Consider the following 21,513-nt stretch of genomic DNA (forward strand, 5'->3'; position numbering starts at 1 on the left):
AATCTCCTCTAAAGCAGTGTTCTTTTTATAGTGGTTGACAGAATACTAATTTGCCCCAATCTAAATATAATTCAATAAAAAAACATTTCCCTCCCTATTTTAAAACATTAATGAAAAAGGTCCAGGGTCCCACTGGGGGGGCTAAAGAGCCACAAGCAACCCTAGAGTCACAGGTTGCTGACCCCCAGTGTACACAACCGCACAGAAAAACAACCCCTAAAAAGCACAAGTGACAATACAAACTATGTAGACCCAAGATGAACAAAACACACCATTTTACTTTTCATGTTTTTGCCCAGCCTTTTTTATTTTTTTTGGGTACCTGTGGCAGGAAGTTCGCAGACAATTATGTCAGCTCCCCTTAAGGCGAGGCCCGTGTTATGTAAAATTAATGCTCATTTCTTGACCTAAGTGTATTTTTAAAAATGCAATTTATATGATAGTTCATGTATTTTTCTTTCTTCAATGATTAACGTTTCTTTTCCCCTAAGTTATTAAATTAGACAACAGAACTACCCTCTTAAGGTGTATGTATTTTGTGTTGTTAATTTGATATTCTACTGGTGAGGCATCAGTGCTAGCAAATGATGTAGAAATTCTGTCCCATAGACAATGAATCGGTTTAGATTTTATCCATCCGCAATGCTAGGGCACATTCATTTTAAATAGGGAGGCTTTTTCACTATGGTAATCGGGGAAGTTTCCAGGGGTGGCTTAAGTTATTACACTAGGTAATTACTAATTATTGTAGCTGTGATTTTAGACCGTCTCCTTATTTGTCATCTGGAATGAGTCGTCCCAGTCATTTGTTACTACTGTGTTATAACAGGGTTTTTACTATGTTTACTGTGGACTGTCCCTGAAGGCATTTCCTTATTTACCTTCCAGAACAAGTGGGTTCATTTATTTTACATGGGAGGTCACCGGGGATGTTTCCAGAGGTGGCCCAAATGGTTCACTGACCCACATGAAGTGTAACCATGAGCAAAAAAAAAAAAAAAAAAAAAAAAAAAAAAAAAAAAAAAAAGGCATGCTAACGGGTAGTACATGCTAACGAGTCATGCTTACCACAACATTCTAACGAGGCATTCTTACAGCTACATTGTATAGAGTAATGCTAATGGGTACATGCTAATGAGTAGATGATAATGAGTCATGCTAATGGTTATAATAGCTACATGCTAACGGCTATATGTTAACGATTAATGTGAACTGCTATATCCTAACAGGTAGATGCTAAATTCCAGCCCCAACTCTTAAAATTGCCGCGGAAATTGTCTAGTGAGACAAATAAGACTAAATTGGATTTAGTGTGTTTATTTCACAGAAACACACACTCAAAGGAACTGAAAAAAAAAAAGTTTTTTTAAATAAAGAAAATCTATTGCAGACTTGCATTAGACACCTCAAACAACGGGCGAATTTCAGGAATATTTGGAGAGCTTTCCTTTATGAACCGCTTCACCGCCATCCTCGCTCTCCTCCCGCTCCAGCCGGCCTCTCTTGACGAAATGCTCAATGCGTGACTCCAGGCTCTCACACAGCGGGCGTTCCAGCAAAGGACGGTACTTTTTCTGCCGGCTTCCTTCAACCAGCAAGCATTGGCTGGACGAAACCCCACCTGTGAATGAAACGGTTGGGGGGGGTGGAGTTTTATCAGTCATTAATTTTTGTGAACTCAAACTTTAGTGTTTGGACTTCATACCCATGTCTTCCAAGCCTCCGATCATGTCTCGAAGGATGTGGGCCTTGATAGTGTTCTGGGTCCAATGTTGCTGCAGAGAAGACAGGGCAAAACTCAGCTCCTCGGGGTCCTGCTTCCAGGAAAGGCCTTTAAAGTGGCAGTCATACAGGACCAGTGGGTAGTCCACGGCCATGCTGGATTAGAGATTTAAAAAAGAAAAAGTCATGACTCCTCTCGCAGGCGTTCAGGTTATTTTAAAAGAATGTCCCGAGATAACATGCATGTGGGTGCAGACTATTTTTATTAATTGGTTGAGATTAAATTTTATATACAGTAATCCCTCGGTTATCGCGGTTAATGGGGACCAAAACCACCCACGAAAAGTGAAAATCCGCGAAGTAGCAATGCCTCTTCAAAAATGCTTAAAAAAAAAATATATATATTTAAAAAGTATTTTATTTTATTATTTATATTTTTTGGACCCGCGAAGCTCTGAACCCGTGAACGTCTAGTGTCGTCTGCAAATATTACTATTTTCAATAGTTTTGAAACATTAAAAATATCGTTAATATATAAATAAAATAACTTTGGTCCCAGGATAGAACCCTGTGGTACTCCACAACAGATGTCCAAGTATTCAGATGATAATTCTCCCATTTTTACATATTGCTTCCTCCCCGTCAAATAACTTTGAATCCATTGCAAAGCCACGGCCCTGATGCCATATCTTTCCAGTTTTTTTTAATAGTATATTATGATTAATGGTATCAAATGCTTTTTTTAACTCAATAAATACCCCAACTGCACATCTCTTCTTTTCTATACTATGGGTGATTTCTTCTACTGCATCAATAATTGCCATTGTTGCTGATCTGTTTGCTCTAAAACCATATTGACTTTCATTAATCAATTTATGTTTATCTACAAATTGTTCTAGTCTATTATTGTAAAGTCTCTCTAATATTTTAGAGAACTGAGGAAGCAGAGATCTACTGGACTGTCTCAGAAAATTAGAATATTGTGATAAAGTTCTTTATTTTCTGTAAGGCAATTAAAAAAACAAAAATGTCATACATTCTGGATTCATTACACATCAATTGAACTATTTCAAGCCTTTTATTATTTTAATATTGCTGAATTTGGCTTACAGCTTAAGAAAACTCAAAAATCCTATCTCAAAATATTAGAATATCATGAAAAAGTATACAAATAGGCTATTTAACTAATCACCTGAATCATCTAATTAACTCGAAACACCTTGCCAGGGTTTCCTGAGCCTTAAAAACACTCAGCTTGGTTCAGTAAACTAAATCACTGCTGATCTGACTGCTGTCCAGAGGACCATCATTGATACCCTTCATCAGGAGGGTAAGACACAAAAAGAAATTTCTCAAAGAGCAGGCTGTTCACAGAGTGCAGTTTCAAAGCATATCCACAAAAAGTCTCTTGGAAGGGAAGAATGTGGCCGGAAACGCTGCACAACCAAGAGAGATGACCGCAGCCTTAACAAAATTGTGAAGAAGAGCCGCTTCCAGAATTTGAGGGAGCTTCAAAGACAGTGGGCTGAAGCTGGAGTCCAGGTATCAAAAGCCACAGTTCACAGGCGTGTCCGGGAAATGGGCTACAATACATGCATGGGTTTTGAATCCCAAGACAACGGAAGAAGCGTCTGACTTGGGCTATGGAGAAGAAGAACTGGACAGTTTCAGAGTGGTCCAAAGTCCTCTTTTCAGACGAAAGCAAGTTTTGCATTTCATTTGGAAGTCAAGGCGCCAGAGTCTGGAGAAAGGCTGGAGAAGAGCAAAATCCAAGTTGCTTGAAATCCAGTGTGAAGTTCCCACAGTCAGCAATGGTTTGGGGAGCCATGTCAGCTGCTGGTGTTGGTCCACTGGGTTTCATCAAGTCCAGAGTAAATGCAACTGTGTACCAAGAGATTTTAGAGCACTACATGCCTCCATCTGCTGAAAAGCTCTATGGAGATGAGTATTTCATTTTCCAGCATGATCTGGCACCTGCCCACAGTGCCAAAACCACCAGTAACTGGTGCACTGACCATGGCATCACTGTCCTTGATTGGCCTGCTAATTCCCCTGACCTGAACCCCATCGAGAATTTGTGGGGTATAGTTAAGAAGAAGATGAAAGACACCAGACCTACAAATGCAAATGAGCTGAAGGCCGCTATCGAAGCATCCTGGGCATCAATAACACCTCAGCAATGCCACAGGCTGATTGCCTCCATGCCACGCCGGATTGATGCAGTAATCCGTGCAAAAGGATTCCCAACCAAGTACTGAGTGCATCAATGGACATTTTCAAATGTTTGATTTAGTTTTGCTGTTATAAAATTATTTTTTTACTTGGTCTGAGGAAGTATTCTAATATTTTGAGATAGGATTTTTGAGTTTTTTTCAGCTGTAAGCCAAAATCAGCAGTATTCAAATAATAAAAGGCTTGAAATAGTTCAGTTGATTTGTAATGAATCTAGAATGTATGACATTTTTGTTTTTTGAATTGCATTACAGAAAATAAAGAACTTTATCACAATATTCTAATTTTCTGAGACAGTCCAGTATAGTTTGTAAAAATGTGCTTGTTTCCATTTTTGTATATTGGTATAACTTTTGCTATTTTCATTTGATTTGGAAATTTGCCTGTTAGAAATGATAGATTACAGATGTAGGTCAATGGTTTCACAATGCTATTTATAATTTGCTTAACCAGTACCATATCGATGTCAAAACAATCCATAGAAGTTTTGTTTTTACAGTTGTTAACCACGTCTAAGATTTCTGATTTTGTAACCTCAGATAAAAACATGGTCTGGACTCTGGCTGGGCCACTCCAGGACATTCACGGAGTGGTTCTGAAGCCACTCTTTTGAGATCTTGGCTGTGTGCTTTGGGTCGTTGTCCTGCTGAAAAATGAACCTTCGCCCCAGCCTGAGGTCAAGAGCGCTCTGGAGCAGGTTTTGATCCAGGATATCTCTATATATTGCTGCATTCACTTTTCCTTCTGTCCTGACTAGTCTGCCAGTTCCTGCTGCTGAAAAACATCCCCACAGCATGATGCTGCCACAACCATGCTTCACTGTAGGGATGGTATTGGCCTGGTGATGAGCGGTGCCTGGTTGCCTCCAAACATGGCACCTGGCATTAACACCAAAGAGTTCAATCTTTGTCTCATCAGACCAGAGAATTTTGTTTCTCATGGTCTGAGAGTCATTCAGGTGCTTTTTGGCAAATTCCAGACGGGCTTCCATGTTCCTTTTACTAAGTAGTGGCTTTCGTCTGGCCACTCTACCATACAGGCCTGATTGGTGGGTTGCTGCAGAGATGGTTGTCCTTCTGGAAGGCTCTCCTCTCTCCACAGAGGAACGCTGGAGCTCTGAGAGAGTGACCATCGGGTTCTTGGTCACCTCCCTGACTAAGGCCCTTCTTCCCCGATCGCTCAGTTTAGAAGGCCGGCCAGCTCTAGGAAGACTCCTGGTGGTTCCAAATATCTTCCATTTACGAATAATGGAGGCCACTGTGCTCATTTGGACCTTCAAAGCAGCAGAAATCTTTCTGTATCCTTCCCCAGATTTGTGCCTCAAGACAATCCTGTCTCGCAGGTCTACAGACAGTTCTTTTGACTTCATGCTTGGTGTTTGTGCTCTGACATGCACACTCAACTGTGGGACCTTATATAGACAGGTGTGTGCCTTTCCAAATCATGTCCAATCAACTGAATTTACTGCAGGTGGACTCCAATTAAGCTGTAGAAAGATCTCAAGGATGATCAGTGGAAAAAGATGCACCTGAGCTCAATTTTGAGCTTAATGGCAAAGGCTGTGAATACTTATGTAAATGTGATTTCTTAGTTTTCTATTTTAATAAATTCCAAAAAAGTAAAAAAAAAAAAAAAACTTTTTCACATTGTCATAATGGAGTATTCTGTGTAGAATTTTGAGATAGGAGATTAAATTAATAAAATTTGGAATGAGGCTGTAACATAACAAAATGTGGAAAAAGTGAAGCGCTGTGAATACTTTCCGGATGCACTGTATCCCAAATACCTTTTGATATTACTTTTGTTACGATGTAATAAATTGGTATAGTATAATTACTTGCTCACTCTTAATATTCCTGTCGATTAGTTTTTTTATACGTTTTATATCGGAATTTGTCTTCCTCAGTTCTTAGTTTAATACATTTTCTATATAAGGTGTTTTTTTTAAGCATTATATAAATCTTTAGTTATCCATGGATGGTTTACAGATTTATTCTTATTATTAGTTTGTCTCATTGGGCAATTTTTGTTATACTTGTTGGTGAATATTTCCAAAAATATGTCAAATGCACGATCCACATCATCTGTACCATATATATAGCATTCCAGTTTTGTTTAACTAAGTCATCATAGAGTGATATTCTAGTCGTTTAAGTTCTAACTCATTTGTAAACATATTCCTTAGTTGATTCTTTTCTAGTAACCTTTTCATCATACACTGTAAATACTGGTAGGTGATCAGAAATATCACAAACCAGTAATCCGCTGACGTTTGTAAATTCCATATTATTTGTAAATATATTATCAATGAGTGTTGCACTGAGTGAAGTGAATCTACTAGGCCTTAATATAGTTGGGTACAAACTCATACTGTACATTATATTAATATAGTCAATGTTTTTATGTTTGTTTGGATTCATTAGATCTATGTAGAAATCTCCACAAATGAATAGTGTTTTGGCGCCTATTGTTGAATATGTTTTTTCAGCCCAGTTTGTGAAGGTTTCCAGATTTGAGCCCGGTGAGCTATATACACAACTGACTATAATATTTTTCCTTTTTTTATTCATAATTTCTATTGTAATACTTTTAAGTAAATCGTCAATGACAAATGACATGTTTTGTATTCTTTTCGATTAGAATCTTTTGTGCACATATATAGCTACTCCTCCTACTATTTTGTTTGTTTGGGGGGGATGGTGGAGGGTGATTTTGTAAGGCTTATTGTTCTATGTTCTTTATCAATTGTCCACTATCCGTTATCGGTCAAATCACAATACGCTACAAAGCCAAGGGGCCGAGACACTTGCTCTCAGCCAAGAGGCCGAGTCAAGGTCCTAGCCACAAAGCCAAGCAGCGATCAGTGCGAATGCACCGTTCCCGGAGGTACTGCAATACCGGGCCGATGCGTGGAGTGGACAGAGCAAGCTCTTATTCCATCTACCGATTGCAAAAATCAAATTTACGTTTAATGGTATCTTCTCCAACCTGGCCGTCACATGCCGACACATTTAGATTCTCATAGTTGGCTAGAGTGATCCTATTTACTAGAAAACTAGGGATACGGCAAACACATATGAAAGGCATTAGGTTTTATGTCATCATCACACTATTTTTAGTCATGGTACCAAATCGGCGATTTTATTTTTGAGCCGGGCTGCCAGAACATTGACATTAAACCAGTCCGTTGTACAGCCGACTCGCAAAGTCTTTACGGAGCACACACACGATTCTGAACTGAATAACGACAACAGCGTTGTGGGAAGTAATTTGGTCGTTCTGAACTGAATGAAGAGAACACTATTGTGGGAAGTAATTCGATCGACCTGAAATAAATATTGCCAAAATATTTGTCACTTACAATGCTTGGTTTAGGCTTAGAAAAAGTCTCTACTCTGAAAATGGTGTGATAATGATATAAGACCCAATGCCTTTTTATGTGTCTTCTGTATCCTTAGTGGTCTAGTGCAAACGATCTGCTGCTCTCCACCGCCCTCATTGTGTTCAATGTAATGGAATTGTGAACAACCATCCAAGTCCTTAGCAGCCTGGTGGTTGGGATTTGGTGCTTTTACCATTGCTATCTGATTTGACCCCCACTGCCGCCATTGTTATGAGCATATAAGGCGCACAATTTAAATTTCTGGCCAATTTGGGGTGCTCGCTACATTCCAGAAAATAAGGTATACATCTGTTCTTATTTTTACTTGTATTTATTTAGTTCATTGATTTATTTATAGTTTGGGCCTTTTCGTACCATCAAAGCTGGGTTACTAGGTAACAAAATGCAGTATAGTCACCTATATTGTGGCTTCCTGGGGTTATTGTGGACATCCAAGAGGCTGTTGATTATTTCTGGAGCTTCCAGCTTTTGACCTATCAGAAGCAGCACAGCCATCATGCAGCGAACCTGCAGCATGACATTAAAGTCATATACAAAAACAACATAAAAAAAATTCCCCACATTGGGATCAAATCGTTTTGGTTTGGTTACCTGGTGGTAAAGAAAGGCGAGTCCTTTAATTTCAAACACAAATAAGCTGTGCAGATCTGAGATATTGGCGCATTCAGGGTCTACCGGTCTGACAGTCGCAGACAGGATGGTCCTCTCAAACTGCAGGACGCCGTTGCCTACATCCATCTTGCACAGGTTACGGAAGTCATGAGTGCCTTCGTACCTGAAGGTTGAGGATAGGAAGATGGGATGCAACTTGTGACAGTTATTAGAGCAGCACTTAAGTGCGTTAACTTGAGTTAAATGATTATTGATATATGTGTAGAGGTCGACCGAATATCAGCGGGCTGATTATCAGCACTTATATTTTTCATTTTGATATTGTTATCGGCATTTTCATTTATTCGACATCCCTGTTATTTAGGCTCAGATATAGAACCTCTTTCTCCCAGTTTCCTGCCTTCTGTCTCACACACTACCGACCACAGGCCTTCTGACTGGATAAGCGACCAGGAACGGAGCCACTGAATCAGGAAGAACTATAGAGCGTGTAAATAGGGTAAGCTCTGCTAACTCCTGAGTCCCAACATGCCTGTGAATCGAGATCGCTGATTGAGATTTTGAAAAGTCCGTGGTAGAAAACCGTGTGTGTGATGAAGAGATAGCGTAAAAAATTGTAGTTAATTTTTGTTTTAAGTGAAAGTTGCGTTAAAATTCTAATTTATTTACTGCGTAAGGTTTCAGAGAGTTATTAAAGTCTTTTTTTAATTTATGACAAATATTCTTATTTTTTGCATTAATAAAATGTCTTAAGCCAACTTTTTAAGCTTTTACAGCAAAGTAATATCGCCTCTAAACATTGGTTATCGACCTCCTCTTAATAATAATAATCGGTATCGGCCCTAAAAAAACTAGTGTGCCGCGAGACCTAGTCTAATGTGCCGCAGGAAATTGCCCAATTTTATCTTTGCAGAAAGCATGCGATTGTACAGTATCTTTATTTTCTTGCAGTGATCAACCAAGTGACTGACTCATCCATATCAGTAGGTGGCAGCAGATTAGTTTTTCCCAAACAAACAATCTGCAGCTGATGTAGTACAGTATATGCAATTTAATTGGTTTGTTAAAGCTGTTTAAAATCGCGCTGCAAATAAATTTTATAATATATATATAATGAAGTAAAAATATTGCATGTAATTGACAATTTTCAACATTTTTATTAATAGAAAAGTCAGAACAAGGAAAAAAATCAGTACAGGGCAGCTGATTACTGTAAACATTTTTAAATAGACTCATTATCTGCTAATGAGGTAGTACGGAGCGAGATCTATTTAATACAGTATATTGTTTGATGAAGATGTTAAAGATTTCACTGCAAAATTAATAATAAAATTGATCAAATGAAGGAAAATGTTGCACATAATTTTGCTGATGGTACCTTTTTTCAATTTAACTAAAAAAAAGGAGAAATAAGTTAGGTAGTAGTAAAAAAATAATTAACTTGCAGATATACTTTCTAGATTTAAGAATTAGTTATTCTTTTACAGAAACAACATAAGAATATAGGACAACAAATAAAAGATCAAACAATATTTTTTTTCTTTGATGCACAGTGTATCTGATCGGATACCATTTTTTATCAAAGTATCGCGGCTTCCTTTTTTGTGTGTGGTGTGTGTGTATGTGCGCGTGCGTGTATTTGTGCTCTTCAGAATAAACCTTTAAAAGACTTTTGTCCTTCCCATGTATTTTTGACTCCTAGCTGACTCAAGTAGTCAGGAAACCGGCAGAGGTGAAAAGTAGATGTAAATGAAATATAAAATTTTTAAAAAGTATAACGTGAAAAGTTCCCTATTTAATATACTTTGTTTTCATTTTTTACTTTTTGTTTGTTTTTGTTTCCTTTTAATCAATATCACTGTTTTTAATTTTGTGTAGAGTGACATTGGGTTTCCAGAAAGGTGCTGTGAAATAAAATGTATAATTATGATAAATATTGTTATAGTAAAACCAAACATTACAAGTCCTCAATTAATACCCAAAATGGGTAACCTACATTACTTCTTGAGCTACGGCGACTACATAAGGAAAACTGTCAATTTGGGCAACATGATAATCTAAGCTTGAAAAACCGATAAACATTAAACTGATGTCAGGAATTTTTAACCATTTTCGACAGACGATGTGCCAATAGATTTTTTTGGGATGGGGAAAAAAGTGTATTTTGGCTACAAACAGATTGAGAAACAGTGCATGTATTATCAATTTCATCTTCTTAAATTAGTATTTCTCCAACCTTTTCGCCGCATCGGCCATCCCTGTCACGTCCAAGGAGCCACGTGGAAAGTAGTAGCGATACGTGCGGGATTGGCAATCAAAGCGCGCACTGAAGCCCTCAGGTGCGGGGGCCCAGTCTAAAATCTGGATGTCCTGAGGGAGGACTCTGTTCAGCATCTTCAAATAGGGAAGCTCGGAGGTGGCTGTGGCAGCATCTTTTTTGGCATTTAAAGGAAGCGAGACGCCCAATCCCGTATGCTGTGTGGAGCGAAGGTCGATGGTGATCACCTGTGGATGGTGGGGAGAGTGTAAAAATCCCAAAACTAAATCAAAGTTGTGATCACACCTGGGGAAGGGCAGAGGTGACCACACCTGGGAAAAAGCACTGACACCTTTGTCTGTGCGTCCACACCGGTGATAGTTGGAGCTCTGACGGTCCTGAATAAGGCGTGTCTTCAGCAGGGCTTGAAAAAGCCTGGCTTCCACTGTGTTGTCTGTGTTTTCCTGGACTGCAAAGCCCTGGTAGGCCCAGCCCAGGTAAGCCAGACGCAGGGCAACGTGGCGCCGAGGGTATGTGGAGAAGTCAAACTGGCGCTCTTTGCCTCCTTTCTTTCCTTTTTTACTGTTTGACTTTTCAATGTTGGAAGATGGAATAGACTCCGAGTAGTTTCCATTCATCTGGGACTTGAGATTTTCCAGTTCCATCTCCAGCTGCTTTATTCTCTGGATTAACAGCTCCGACATACTGCTTAGAAAGGGAGGAATTAAAACAAACAACAATGAAAAACAATTACAGAATGATTTTACGACTGTATACCTGTCAAACCAATTTCTCCTCTTTTTAAAGTCCCAGTGTGTAATATTTGACCAGTCGTCCTGGTTTTTATTAAAGCCGCAATGTGTAATCTTTGCCCACTAGATGGCACTGTGTTGTCCGGTGCGAGCGAGGGTCAGTGTCACAGAGCACAGCGTGGCAGGTGGATGCCGGCCAAAAACGGCGGCGACCTAAATGTGGATTCCACTGTGTAAAAAAAACACATTTCTCTACCCATGATTTTTTAACCATCCTGTCTGCGATTTTGCGATGCATTCAAATTAATGTTTCTTTTCTTACTGAGTTTTTTATACCACAAGGAGGCACTAAATATTACACACCGTCCCTTTAATGGTTGCAATTCATTTTATTAAGCAATAATAAATTTTACCAATTTACTCACAGCAATAAAATATAGAATAAGAGTAAATATGATTTATACTAACACGTTTATTTTATTTACGAAATAAACAATTCTTTCAGCTTCTTTTTTAGTTCTTTACACACTTGCAGCAGCAATGAAATGATCTGCATTTATACAGGACTGTCTCAGAAAATTAGAATATTGTGATAAAGTTCTTTATTTTCTGTAATGCAATTAAAAAAACAAAAATGTTATACATTCTGGATTCATTACACATCAACTGAACTATTTCAAGCCTTTTATTATTTGAATATTGCTGATTTTGGCTTACAGCTGAAAAAAACTCAAAAATCCTATCTCAAAATATTAGAATACTTCCTCAGACCAAGTAAAAAAATAATTTTATAACAGCAAAACTAAATCAAACATTTGAAAATGTCCATTGATGCACTCAGTACTTGGTTGGGAATCCTTTTGCACGGATTACTGCATCAATCCGGCGTGGCATGGAGGCAATCAGCCTGTGGCATTGCTGAGGTGTTATTGATGCCCAGGATGCTTCGATAGCGGACTTCAGCTCATTTGCATTTGTAGGTCTGGTGTCTTTTATCTTCTTCTTAACTATACCCCAAAAATTCTCGATGGGGTTCAGGTCAGGGGAATTAGCAGGCCAATCAAGGACAGTGATGCCATGGTCAGTGCACCAGTTACTGGTGGTTTTGGCACTGTGGGCAAGTGCCAGATCATGCTGGAAAATGAAATCCTCATCTCCATAGAGCTTTTCAGCAGATGGAAGCATGTAGTGCTCTAAAATCACTTGGTACACAGTTGCATTTACTCTGGACTTGATGAAACACAGTGGACCAACACCAGCAGCTGACATGGCTCCCCAAACCATTGCTGACTGTGGGAACTTCACACTGGATTTCAAGCAACTTGGATTTTGCTCCTCTCCAGCCTTTCTCCAGACTCTGGCGCCTTGACTTCCAAATGAAATGCAAAACTTGCTTTCGTCTGAAAAGAGGACTTTGGACCATTCTGCAACTGTCCAGTGCTTCTTCTCCATAGCCCAAGTCAGACGCTTCTTCCGTTGTCTTGAGTTCAGAAGTGGCTTGACCATGGGAATACGGCTATTGTAGCCCATTTCCCGGACACGTCTGCTAACTGTGAGCTTTTGATACCTGGACTCCAGCTTCAGCCCACTGTCTTTGAAGCTCCCCCAAATTCTGGAAGCGGCTCTTCTTCACAATTTTGTTGAGGCTGCGGTCATCTCTCTTGGTTGTGCAGCGTTTCCGGCCACATTTTTCCCTTCCAACAGAGTTTTTGTGGATATGCTTTGAAACTGCACTCTGTGAACAGCCTGCTATTTGAGAAATTTCTTTTTGTGTCTTACCCTCCTGATGGAGGGTATCAATGATGGTCCTCTGGACAGCAGTCAGATCAGCAGTGATTTAGTTTACTGAACCAAGCTGAGTGTTTTTAAGGCTCAGGAAACCCTCGCAAGGTGTTTCGAGTTAATTAGATGATTCAGGTGATTAGTTGAATAGCCTACTTGCATACTTTTTCATGATATTCTAATATTTTGAGATAGGATTTTTGAGTTTTCTTAAGCTGTAAGCCAAATTCAGCAATATTAAAATAATAAAAGGCTTGAAATAGTTCAGTTGATGTGTAATGAATCCAGAATGTATGACATTTTTGTTTTTTTAATTGCATTACAGAAAATAAAGAACTTTATCACAATATTCTAATTTTCTGAGACAGTCCTGTATAGCGCTTTTCAAGTCAATGACTTCCCAAAGCGCTTTACAGTATGCTTCACATTTCCCAATAGCGGCCTTGTATTGCAGCCATGTAAGACGCTAACCTGCTTATTGGGGGTATTAGGGGTTCAGTACCCAAGGACATGCAACACGGACAAGCCGGGATTCGAACTGAGATCTCCCAAGAGGGCGCTCTACCTCCTGAGCTACTGCCGCCCCAGTGCAAAGCAGCAAGACAATGTAAAATACAAACAAATACAAAAATTGTATGAACAACTTTATTTTATGTACCAAATAATCGAAAACTATTCTTTTTTTTAGTTCTTTACACACTTGCAGCAAATTCAATGTTGCTTGTTATACGTGGCATAATATTTTTTGGGAAAAACTCCCGTACATAATTATTGTACGGCGTACACACTTTGAAGTGATCAAAAAGCGGATAAAATACGAGGAAAACGTATAAATTGACAGGTAGGCGACGGGTCGTGTAACTTACTGCATATTCTCTTTTAAAAGTAAGACACAATAGCAACGTGGCAAGGTCTTCTATGCAAGAACAGCGATGTGAAATTCCGTAATAATAAGCCGCTTACCTTAATAATAACTACAGGACTTTAGACAAGCATTAATTTCGTTTTCATGCGTTGTTTTTCAACGTGCTTACTTTACGTGCTGATTTTACCTCAAACTGCAGAAATTTACGGTACAGAGTCACTTCCTTTTCAAAGGTGTGCTGGGAAATGTAGTTAATGACTTTGAGGGTGCGACTTGAGAAAGCTGCTATGAAAGCCGATAAGTTCATTGTCCAAAATCACTTGTTGGTCAGGAAATCCAACAAAGTGTCTATTTATTGACCATATACCTGTTAGACTTGAACATAATATTATGTGAACACAACACAACGTACAGTATTTGACAACTTTGTTTTCATTATAAGGTTTTACTATCCCATGTGAGCGAGACATGTCCTCCCCGAACCTTTAGCTCGTACCAGCGGCGTAATCAGTCCCTTTTTGGGGGTGCTCGAGCACCCCCAAATTTAACCCGAGCATCCCCCAAAATAGAATTTTATAAATTCTCTTTTCCTAAGTAAAAGATAGGATAGGCTTATATATGATATATATATATATATATATATATATATATATATATATATATATTATATATATATGTAGCCAAAATACAATACAACATTATTTATATTTATATCTGTACATTCAAGGAAACTGTGGGGGTCAGATGCATCGACATTTCGTTCTGTATACACGTGTACTAGAATGACAATAAAGTAGATCTGAATCTGAATCTGAATCTGAATCTGAATGATGAAAAATGTTAGATTAAGAAAAACAAACCAAAGTAAAACTAAACAAAAATGTGAACAACGCAGCGTCAGAATTACTCCATTGCCTTGAAATAGTTCATTTGATTACTAGCACCGCATGTACTATTTCTGCAGTATTTCTGCAGTAGTATTTTTTGCAGTAGAATTTTTTTAAATCAATCTGTAGGATTACTGTAGTTTTATTTTTGCAGATTTTTTTATAGTATTTCTGTAGCCATAATTGTGTGGTATTGCTGTAGTATTTGTAAAGTTTTATTCTTTTGGTATTTCTGCATTCATATTTTTGTAGTATTTGCTATAGTATTGCTGTACTTTTATATTGAAGCATTTTGTAGTGTTTCTACAGTAGTATTTTTTGGAGTATTTCTACAGTCAATTTTTTGTAGTTCTTTTGGAGTATTACTTAGGTGTATTTTTGTAGTATTTATGTCGTAATATTTGTATAGAAGTATTTTTGTAATATTTCTGTTGTAACATTTCTGTAGCATTATTTCTGAATTATAGTGTTGTTAAGTGGTATTTTTGTAATAATTCTGTATTTTGTATTATTTCCATACTAGTATCTTTTTAAGTCAAGTTTTTAGTACTTCCTCAGTATTTTGTAATATTACTGTAGTCTTATTTTTGTATTATTTCTCTTGTAATATGTTGGTAATAGTATTCTTGTAATATAGTATTGCTGCAGTAGTATTTCTATAGTGATTTTTTTTCTTTTAGGATTTAAGACAAAATAATATGTTAGGCCCCTGTTTTTAAGCACTAAGCTTGATGTTGTCATGGCCAGCATGGTCGCCGTGGCGACGGGCTGGCTCCGCCCCCTGGGCACCAGCTGAAGCAGATCAGCTAATTTGCCTGTGTGCTACTTAAGGGTGGGTTGTGGGATTTGCAGCTGTTGGCTCATTACACATTTTCCGTTCTGTTATGCCCTGTCCTGTTTAGTTTGAGTCGGAGGAAACCTGTACTTGCCCATTCTGAGTGTAAGAATGTTTTTGTTCTGTTTTGTCCTGGAGTTTTGGACGACTTTTATTTTGGTAAATAAAAGTTTTGATCGTCAACGCAATTGAGTTCTCCCTTCCTTCCTCCTGCCTCCGTTCTGGTCCGGTCCACCACGTGACAGATGTTTAGTTTTGTAGTATTTTTTTTTATTATTTGTATTGCAGAGAGATGAAAGGACAAAGTTGCACACATTTTTTTTAATACGTGTACAATATTTACTCATATATATCTTCATTATATTTTGAACATTTTTGTTTGCCGGGCCAGATGAAGAAGCCTAATGGGCCGCATGTGGCCAGCTGGCAACAGTTTGCCCACCCCTGATCTGGGTGCTGAACACCCCCAAAGCTCTGAACCTAAAATCGCCCCTGGCTCCTATGTTTTTGAAGTTCTCGAATAATTTGTTAAAACAATTTATAACTGTTTTTCATAATCATCATAAGGTAATTCTGTTGTCTCATGTTTTTATTTGTCTTCTGGTAGTAAAAGAAGAAGAAGAAAGTGACATGGAGAGACGATTCTTGGGCAAGAACAGCCCGGCAACGGCCATCCCTTTCTAGGGTGTTTATATGCATAGAGTTTGTTCGCCTGTATGAGACAGATAGTACTGGTTTCCAGTTAGCAGGAGAAGCTTCCTGATCCGACTCCGATATAGCAAAATCATCATCTCATCACCGTTGTTTTTGAAATAGTCTCATCCCGCTCTTCAGAGATGAGCCGGACCTTGGCATATACTTGGATCCAAAATGAAAGCATTATCCCCACCCTTGCTTTGCTTGTGGGTGTTAAAAAAATGTCAAAAACAGATTCAAAACATGTTTAGAATGTATAGATGTAAAACCTTTGCTAAAAATCCTTCTGAAACAGAGGTTTCAGGCTCATTTTAGGTTGGGGCCACAAGTTAGAAAACAGAATTTCCCGGGGTCAGACTAGTAGATCAAAGAGATGGAGAGAAAGAAAGAAAGGGAAAAAAGAGAGAAAGAAGTAACACACAAGAAGAGAGAGAGAGATCGATAGAGAGAGAGAGAACAAGGGAGATAGAGAAGGAGAAAGGGAAGGAAAAAGACAGAAAAATAGAGAGCACACAATAGAGTTGGAGAGCACAATAGAGAGAAAGGGAGAAAAATGAGAGGGATAGAGAAAGAAAGGGACCGAAAAGAGAGGGAGGAAAATAAACAGAAAGAAAGTTATAAAAAGAGAGAGAGAAACAGAGAGAGAGAGAGAGAGAGGACAGGCTTAGGGGAGTAGAAGAGGGGTACGGTAGGAAAGACAGAGAGGAAACTGGAGAAAGAGAGAGCCAGGAGGACAGAGAAAGAGAGAGAAAGGGAAGGAAAGAGAGAAATTTAGAGAGCAAAAGGAGAAAAGGGGAGGGAGAAAGAAAAATAGATAAAATGAGAAAGAAAGAGACGGAAAAAGAAAGACAGAAAGTAATAAAGTGTCAAAACCAGAACAGGAAGAGGGCCCAGATGCGTAACGTTTACTCACAAGTTTGAGATAAAGAGGAAAATCAAGCGCCAGCGATCCGGTGCTCGGTGGGCGAGGGAACCAAGCCGTTCACGGGATCGGAGCGTGTTCGGAATGCGGAAGTGGATCTTCCGGAGCGGGAGATCATAGCGTGGTTAAAACAGGAAAAAACGGGTTGTTAGCCGGGACGGGAGATCAGAACGTGGTCGGGGTAAAAAAAAAAAAAGGGGGCCTTAGCTGGGACGGGAGATCATCAGAAAGAGGTCAGGGTCAAAAAACAGGTCGTAGCCAAAGACAAACAGGGAAATCAGGAACAGACGACCGGGAAACGGGTGACACAATGGGACTGACGGGACTCAGAGTCAAAATGCTTGCCATATGTAAACAGAGGTACTCCGACGGACTGACAACGTGCGAGTGAAAGCACTGAGCTTAAATAGCCTCGTCCTGTCCGGTATCGATCCCGTCTGTCCGGTATCTGCTCGTGTATCTGGTATCGTTCCTGGCTGTCCCGTCCTGTCCGGTATTAACCCCGTCTGTCCGGTATCTGCTCGTGTATCTGGTATCGATCTTGTCGGCCTCTGGCTTCCTGTGTTTCCACGCCGAACTTCTGTCTTACTTCTTCCGCCCAGCGATCAGCGAATCACTGGTGTTGTGTTCACTGTCCCATTCCAGAAAAATAAAGCCTGTGTGAAAACGTTACGCATCCGGGTCCTCTTCCTGTTCTGGTTCTTATCGTATGGACTGACCCTCCTGTTGGTTCTGACATTTAGATTTTAAAATGAATGGACTTTTCAATTAAAAAATGTTTGTACGGATTTTATTTAATAATTACTTTTGAATAATTGTATTATAAATACAGTAGTTCTTTTTAGGTTTATATAGAACAGGGGTCTCAAACTCAACAGTTTGAGGCCCTCGCCTTATTATGAAAACTAAAGGGACCGTGAGTATTATTTTCCTACTAGATGTTGCTGTATTCTGTCGCGCCACTAAAAACAAGTACTAAAACCACGACGAAAGAAGAGAATGTGCCGAAATGCATAGATTTTGCATGGATGGAAGTGACATGTTTCCACCAATATTGTGAAATCTTTGTTTTGTCCCCACCAATATCATGTGATTAGGTAAAAAAGAAAAAAAAAATCGACCTTTGGGAGGGGTGCGTTCTTCCGAGGAGGGGTGTGACAGAAAACAATTAAGAAGTCAAGTCTTAAGAAGCACTGAGCTACGCTGAGATAACCACCTGAAAAAAAATATTTTAAAAAATGAATGTAAAGGAAAAAACCCAAAAGGTCGGGTATAACTGGCAGCAAATACAAGTCGAAAAAGGTTATTTCCTCCTCCTTAAAAAAAAAAAAAACTAATTAATTCTCGACTCCAGGACCTGCAGCCATGATAAGGTTTTACTATCGGTGTTGCCACCTGTTGCATCTAAAATGTCAAAAGTATGTTCCTCGCTGCTATAGATTATTCTCATAATGTCAGATCCCAGTTCATTTAATACTGTGACTTTCTTGTGATGTGCTACATTTGTATTTACATTCTCTTTGGCCTCGGACTTTATTTAATTAACATTTTTAGCACTGGTCCATGTAGACATTTTATTGATACTCTGCATTTGACGTCAGGTTGTTGTCTCCAGCAAAATGAGAGCCATGACGGATGGCAGAAGCACCCTAGCGGTCAGCACTTAAATGAGCATTTGAGTTCAAATAAATATCAATAACAACGACAGAATAATAGAACCATTTCACGCCGGGAGTGCATTTTTCAGCACAACACCTATAGAACTACTAAGCATCCAGACTTTTATAAGCTTTTAGATCAGCACAGATGTATGGGGATACTGCATTTACAATAAAGTGGTACAGATGATGTGGATTGATGTCAGACAGACTGGACCATTTGGTTAGAATAAGCCAGGAGGAAGACGGTATGGGTCTGTAGCTAACCCTGCTAATACTATTCTCAGTTTCTCTAAATACCGCTCTTTGTGCCTTCCGACAAGGTGAGCCACCTCATTCGAGAGCTGCACAATATTCGTTTGACTAGTTGTTGCCAATGGTGTTGAATAGCATAGCTTATTTTTGCTGTTGTTGTCTACTGATATAGTAAGTGGCCTCACCCACTGTTTACTAGAGTTTACTGCCATTCGTCAGGGTGTTATCACGTGGTTAGGTCACGTGTGTGCAAAGGGTCAATTCTTACCAGCAGGTAAACGATAAACTCGAGTGTGTGTGTGTGTGAGAGAGAGAGAGAGAGAGAGAGAGAGGGAGGGAAAGAGAGAAAGAAACAGAAAGCAAAATAAGAAAGAGAACAAGTGAAAGTGAAAGAACAGAGAAAAAGAGAAAAGAGAGTGAGATAACTGGGAGAAAGAGAGAGAGAAAGAGAGAGAGGAGAAAGAACAAGAGAGAGACGAGAGCGGACAAGAGAGCAAGAGAAAGGAGAACAAACAAAGTGCAAAAGAGAGATAGAGACAGAATGAGAACGAGGGAGACAGAGAAAGAAAGAGAAACTAAAAATGTAGGAAACATATTTCAAAATGTATTAAAGTATGAAAAACAACAGTAATTGGGCAAAAACAATTGTTCGAGTGGGATAGGTAGAAGTGATCAAGTGCTATCATTTTAAACTGTTGCTACATCTGTTTCAAAATCTGAAGTATACTTTGAAGTGTCTTCAAGTACCTTCAGGGGTACTATCAGCGTTAGGCACGTTACTTTAAACAAGTAAATGGTTGTAATTAGTTTTAATTACTCAGTACTTTAAAAAGTAACTGAGTTAGTAACTGTATTACTCTATATTAAAAGTAACTAGTCAAAAGGGAAGGTAACTATTTCTGTTCCTTTAAAAGAAATTTGTTGTATGTCAAGTCAAGTCATGTTTATTTGTATGTCCCTTGATCTCATTAAGTCTCAAAGGGCTGTACTGACTACAGACTTTTATTACAGCATCCCCTGATCTAAAACCTACATGAGGGCAAGGACACACTCATAACCTCAGCATGAAGAAATTAAGAAACCTTGAAAAGGGGTGGCACATAAGGTAACCCACCTATGAAATATTCTGAGCAGTATTCGAGTCAATTGAATAGATAAGAACAAACAGGTAGTTTTGTTATAGTACCTTGAAATATTTATTCCACCTCACCAGCAACAGATATATCGTACACTAAAAATGCACCAATAAACAATAAACAACAATAAAAAAATAATCCACAGTAAAAACCATGAAGTGAGTTTATTAAATTAAATCTACTGTACTTCAAGTATTTTGTTCACAACAAAAGTCAACTGTATAACAATATAAAGTGAGTTTCACTCTATTGAACGAATCACGATCTTTAGTCAGACAACTGCTCAAGTAGACATATGCTACTGTAGTTTTTTTTTGCACAACAAAAGTAAACACTCCAACAACATTAAGTGCGTTTGACACTGCAGTGTAAAATCAATAAATCATACTCACAACCTGAGACACTGGTCAAGTAGAAATAGGCAAATGCACTTTAAATATTTTGTGCATGACAAAAGTTAACAGTAAAACAAAGTGTTATTTATATCCACACCCTCCCTCTATGTAATGTTAATGTGCTTGATAACTACAATAGAACTACATTACCCACAATACTACATGTTTACAGAACAAGCTCGTTGTGTCGCCCTATGTTTACATTTGTATGTTATAGTTAACCTATGAGTGACACGAAAGTAAACACCCGTCCACGACAAAACGCCGCATCTCAGTTTATTCAAAGTAACGCACCATTTTTGACCATCAGTAACAGTATCAGCGTTAGAACAGCAGAAAAATTAGTGAGTTAGATTACCCCGTTACTGAAAAAGTAACACCCTTACATAACGGTGTTATTCCCAATAATATTACCCCTATTTTAGAACCACTGTGGTCGCGCTCTGAAAATGTGCTCTGTAACCTTCCACGTAAAGCAAAAATGCCTGCAAGCTGAGGCATTTCGCCTGAAAAGGGTTTTCCAAGTGCCCACATTTGGCACTCTTGTGCTATAGGTCGCAAAAGCACAACAAATGATGCCTTTTGTGTTCTTCCTTGGAACAGGGGTAACAAACACCGGTAAACACTTATGTGTGCTTCTAGCATTTGCCTTTTCCTGTTTTGAATTCCTATGAATTCACGGGAAAGATTACAGTGATAGCCTGGAAATGAGGAAGGCCAGTGACTTGGCCTGGTAATAATCTCAGAAAAGATTGGCCAAAAAAGGGCATATGGGTTCTTCTCAGAGTTAAGTTTGAGGGTTTAAAGCTCACGGTGAACTCCAAACCACTATGTTTAGAGCATGGAGCTTACATAAAGCAATGGTGTGTTTTGCATGCTTTCAGCACCAGGGGACCTGCTGGTAGTAAATACCATGAGCCCACCACCCCTCCCATATGGTTCCAATTCACACATACCAGTCTGTGAAACCATAACACTGACATTCTCCAACAGAATGAAATGTTCCAGAATCAGATTGTCCTGTTTCCCCAAGTAATTGTTATTTATACGGTATGTTATTTGTTGTTAAATGCTGGGAACATCTCCATAACATTTTTTTGAGAA

General features: G+C 38.8%; 1 protein-coding gene and 1 pseudogene across 1 annotated transcript; both read right to left on the bottom strand.

The window, feature by feature from the left end:
* Positions 1-1,301: 1,301 nt before the first annotated feature.
* pus3 (pseudouridylate synthase 3) lies at positions 1,302-17,004 on the bottom strand. The gene is made up of 7 exons (XM_088323935.1): positions 16,957-17,004; positions 10,559-10,934; positions 10,206-10,474; positions 7,949-8,132; positions 7,755-7,864; positions 1,706-1,878; positions 1,302-1,621 (listed from the first exon to the last, which is right to left on the bottom strand). Exons 2-7 carry the CDS (start codon positions 10,928-10,930, stop codon positions 1,425-1,427), a joined length of 1,305 nt encoding a protein of 434 aa, XP_088180061.1. The 5' UTR covers positions 10,931-10,934; positions 16,957-17,004; the 3' UTR covers positions 1,302-1,424.
* On the bottom strand, positions 6,819-6,932 carry LOC148346910 (U2 spliceosomal RNA; annotated as a pseudogene).
* Positions 17,005-21,513: the final 4,509 nt, after the last annotated feature.

Source organism: Urocampus carinirostris, chromosome 19, assembly GCF_059441175.1.
Source record: "Urocampus carinirostris isolate Australia breed hairy pipefish chromosome 19, RoL_Ucar_1.0, whole genome shotgun sequence".
Lineage (NCBI taxonomy): Eukaryota > Metazoa > Chordata > Actinopteri > Syngnathiformes > Syngnathidae > Urocampus > Urocampus carinirostris.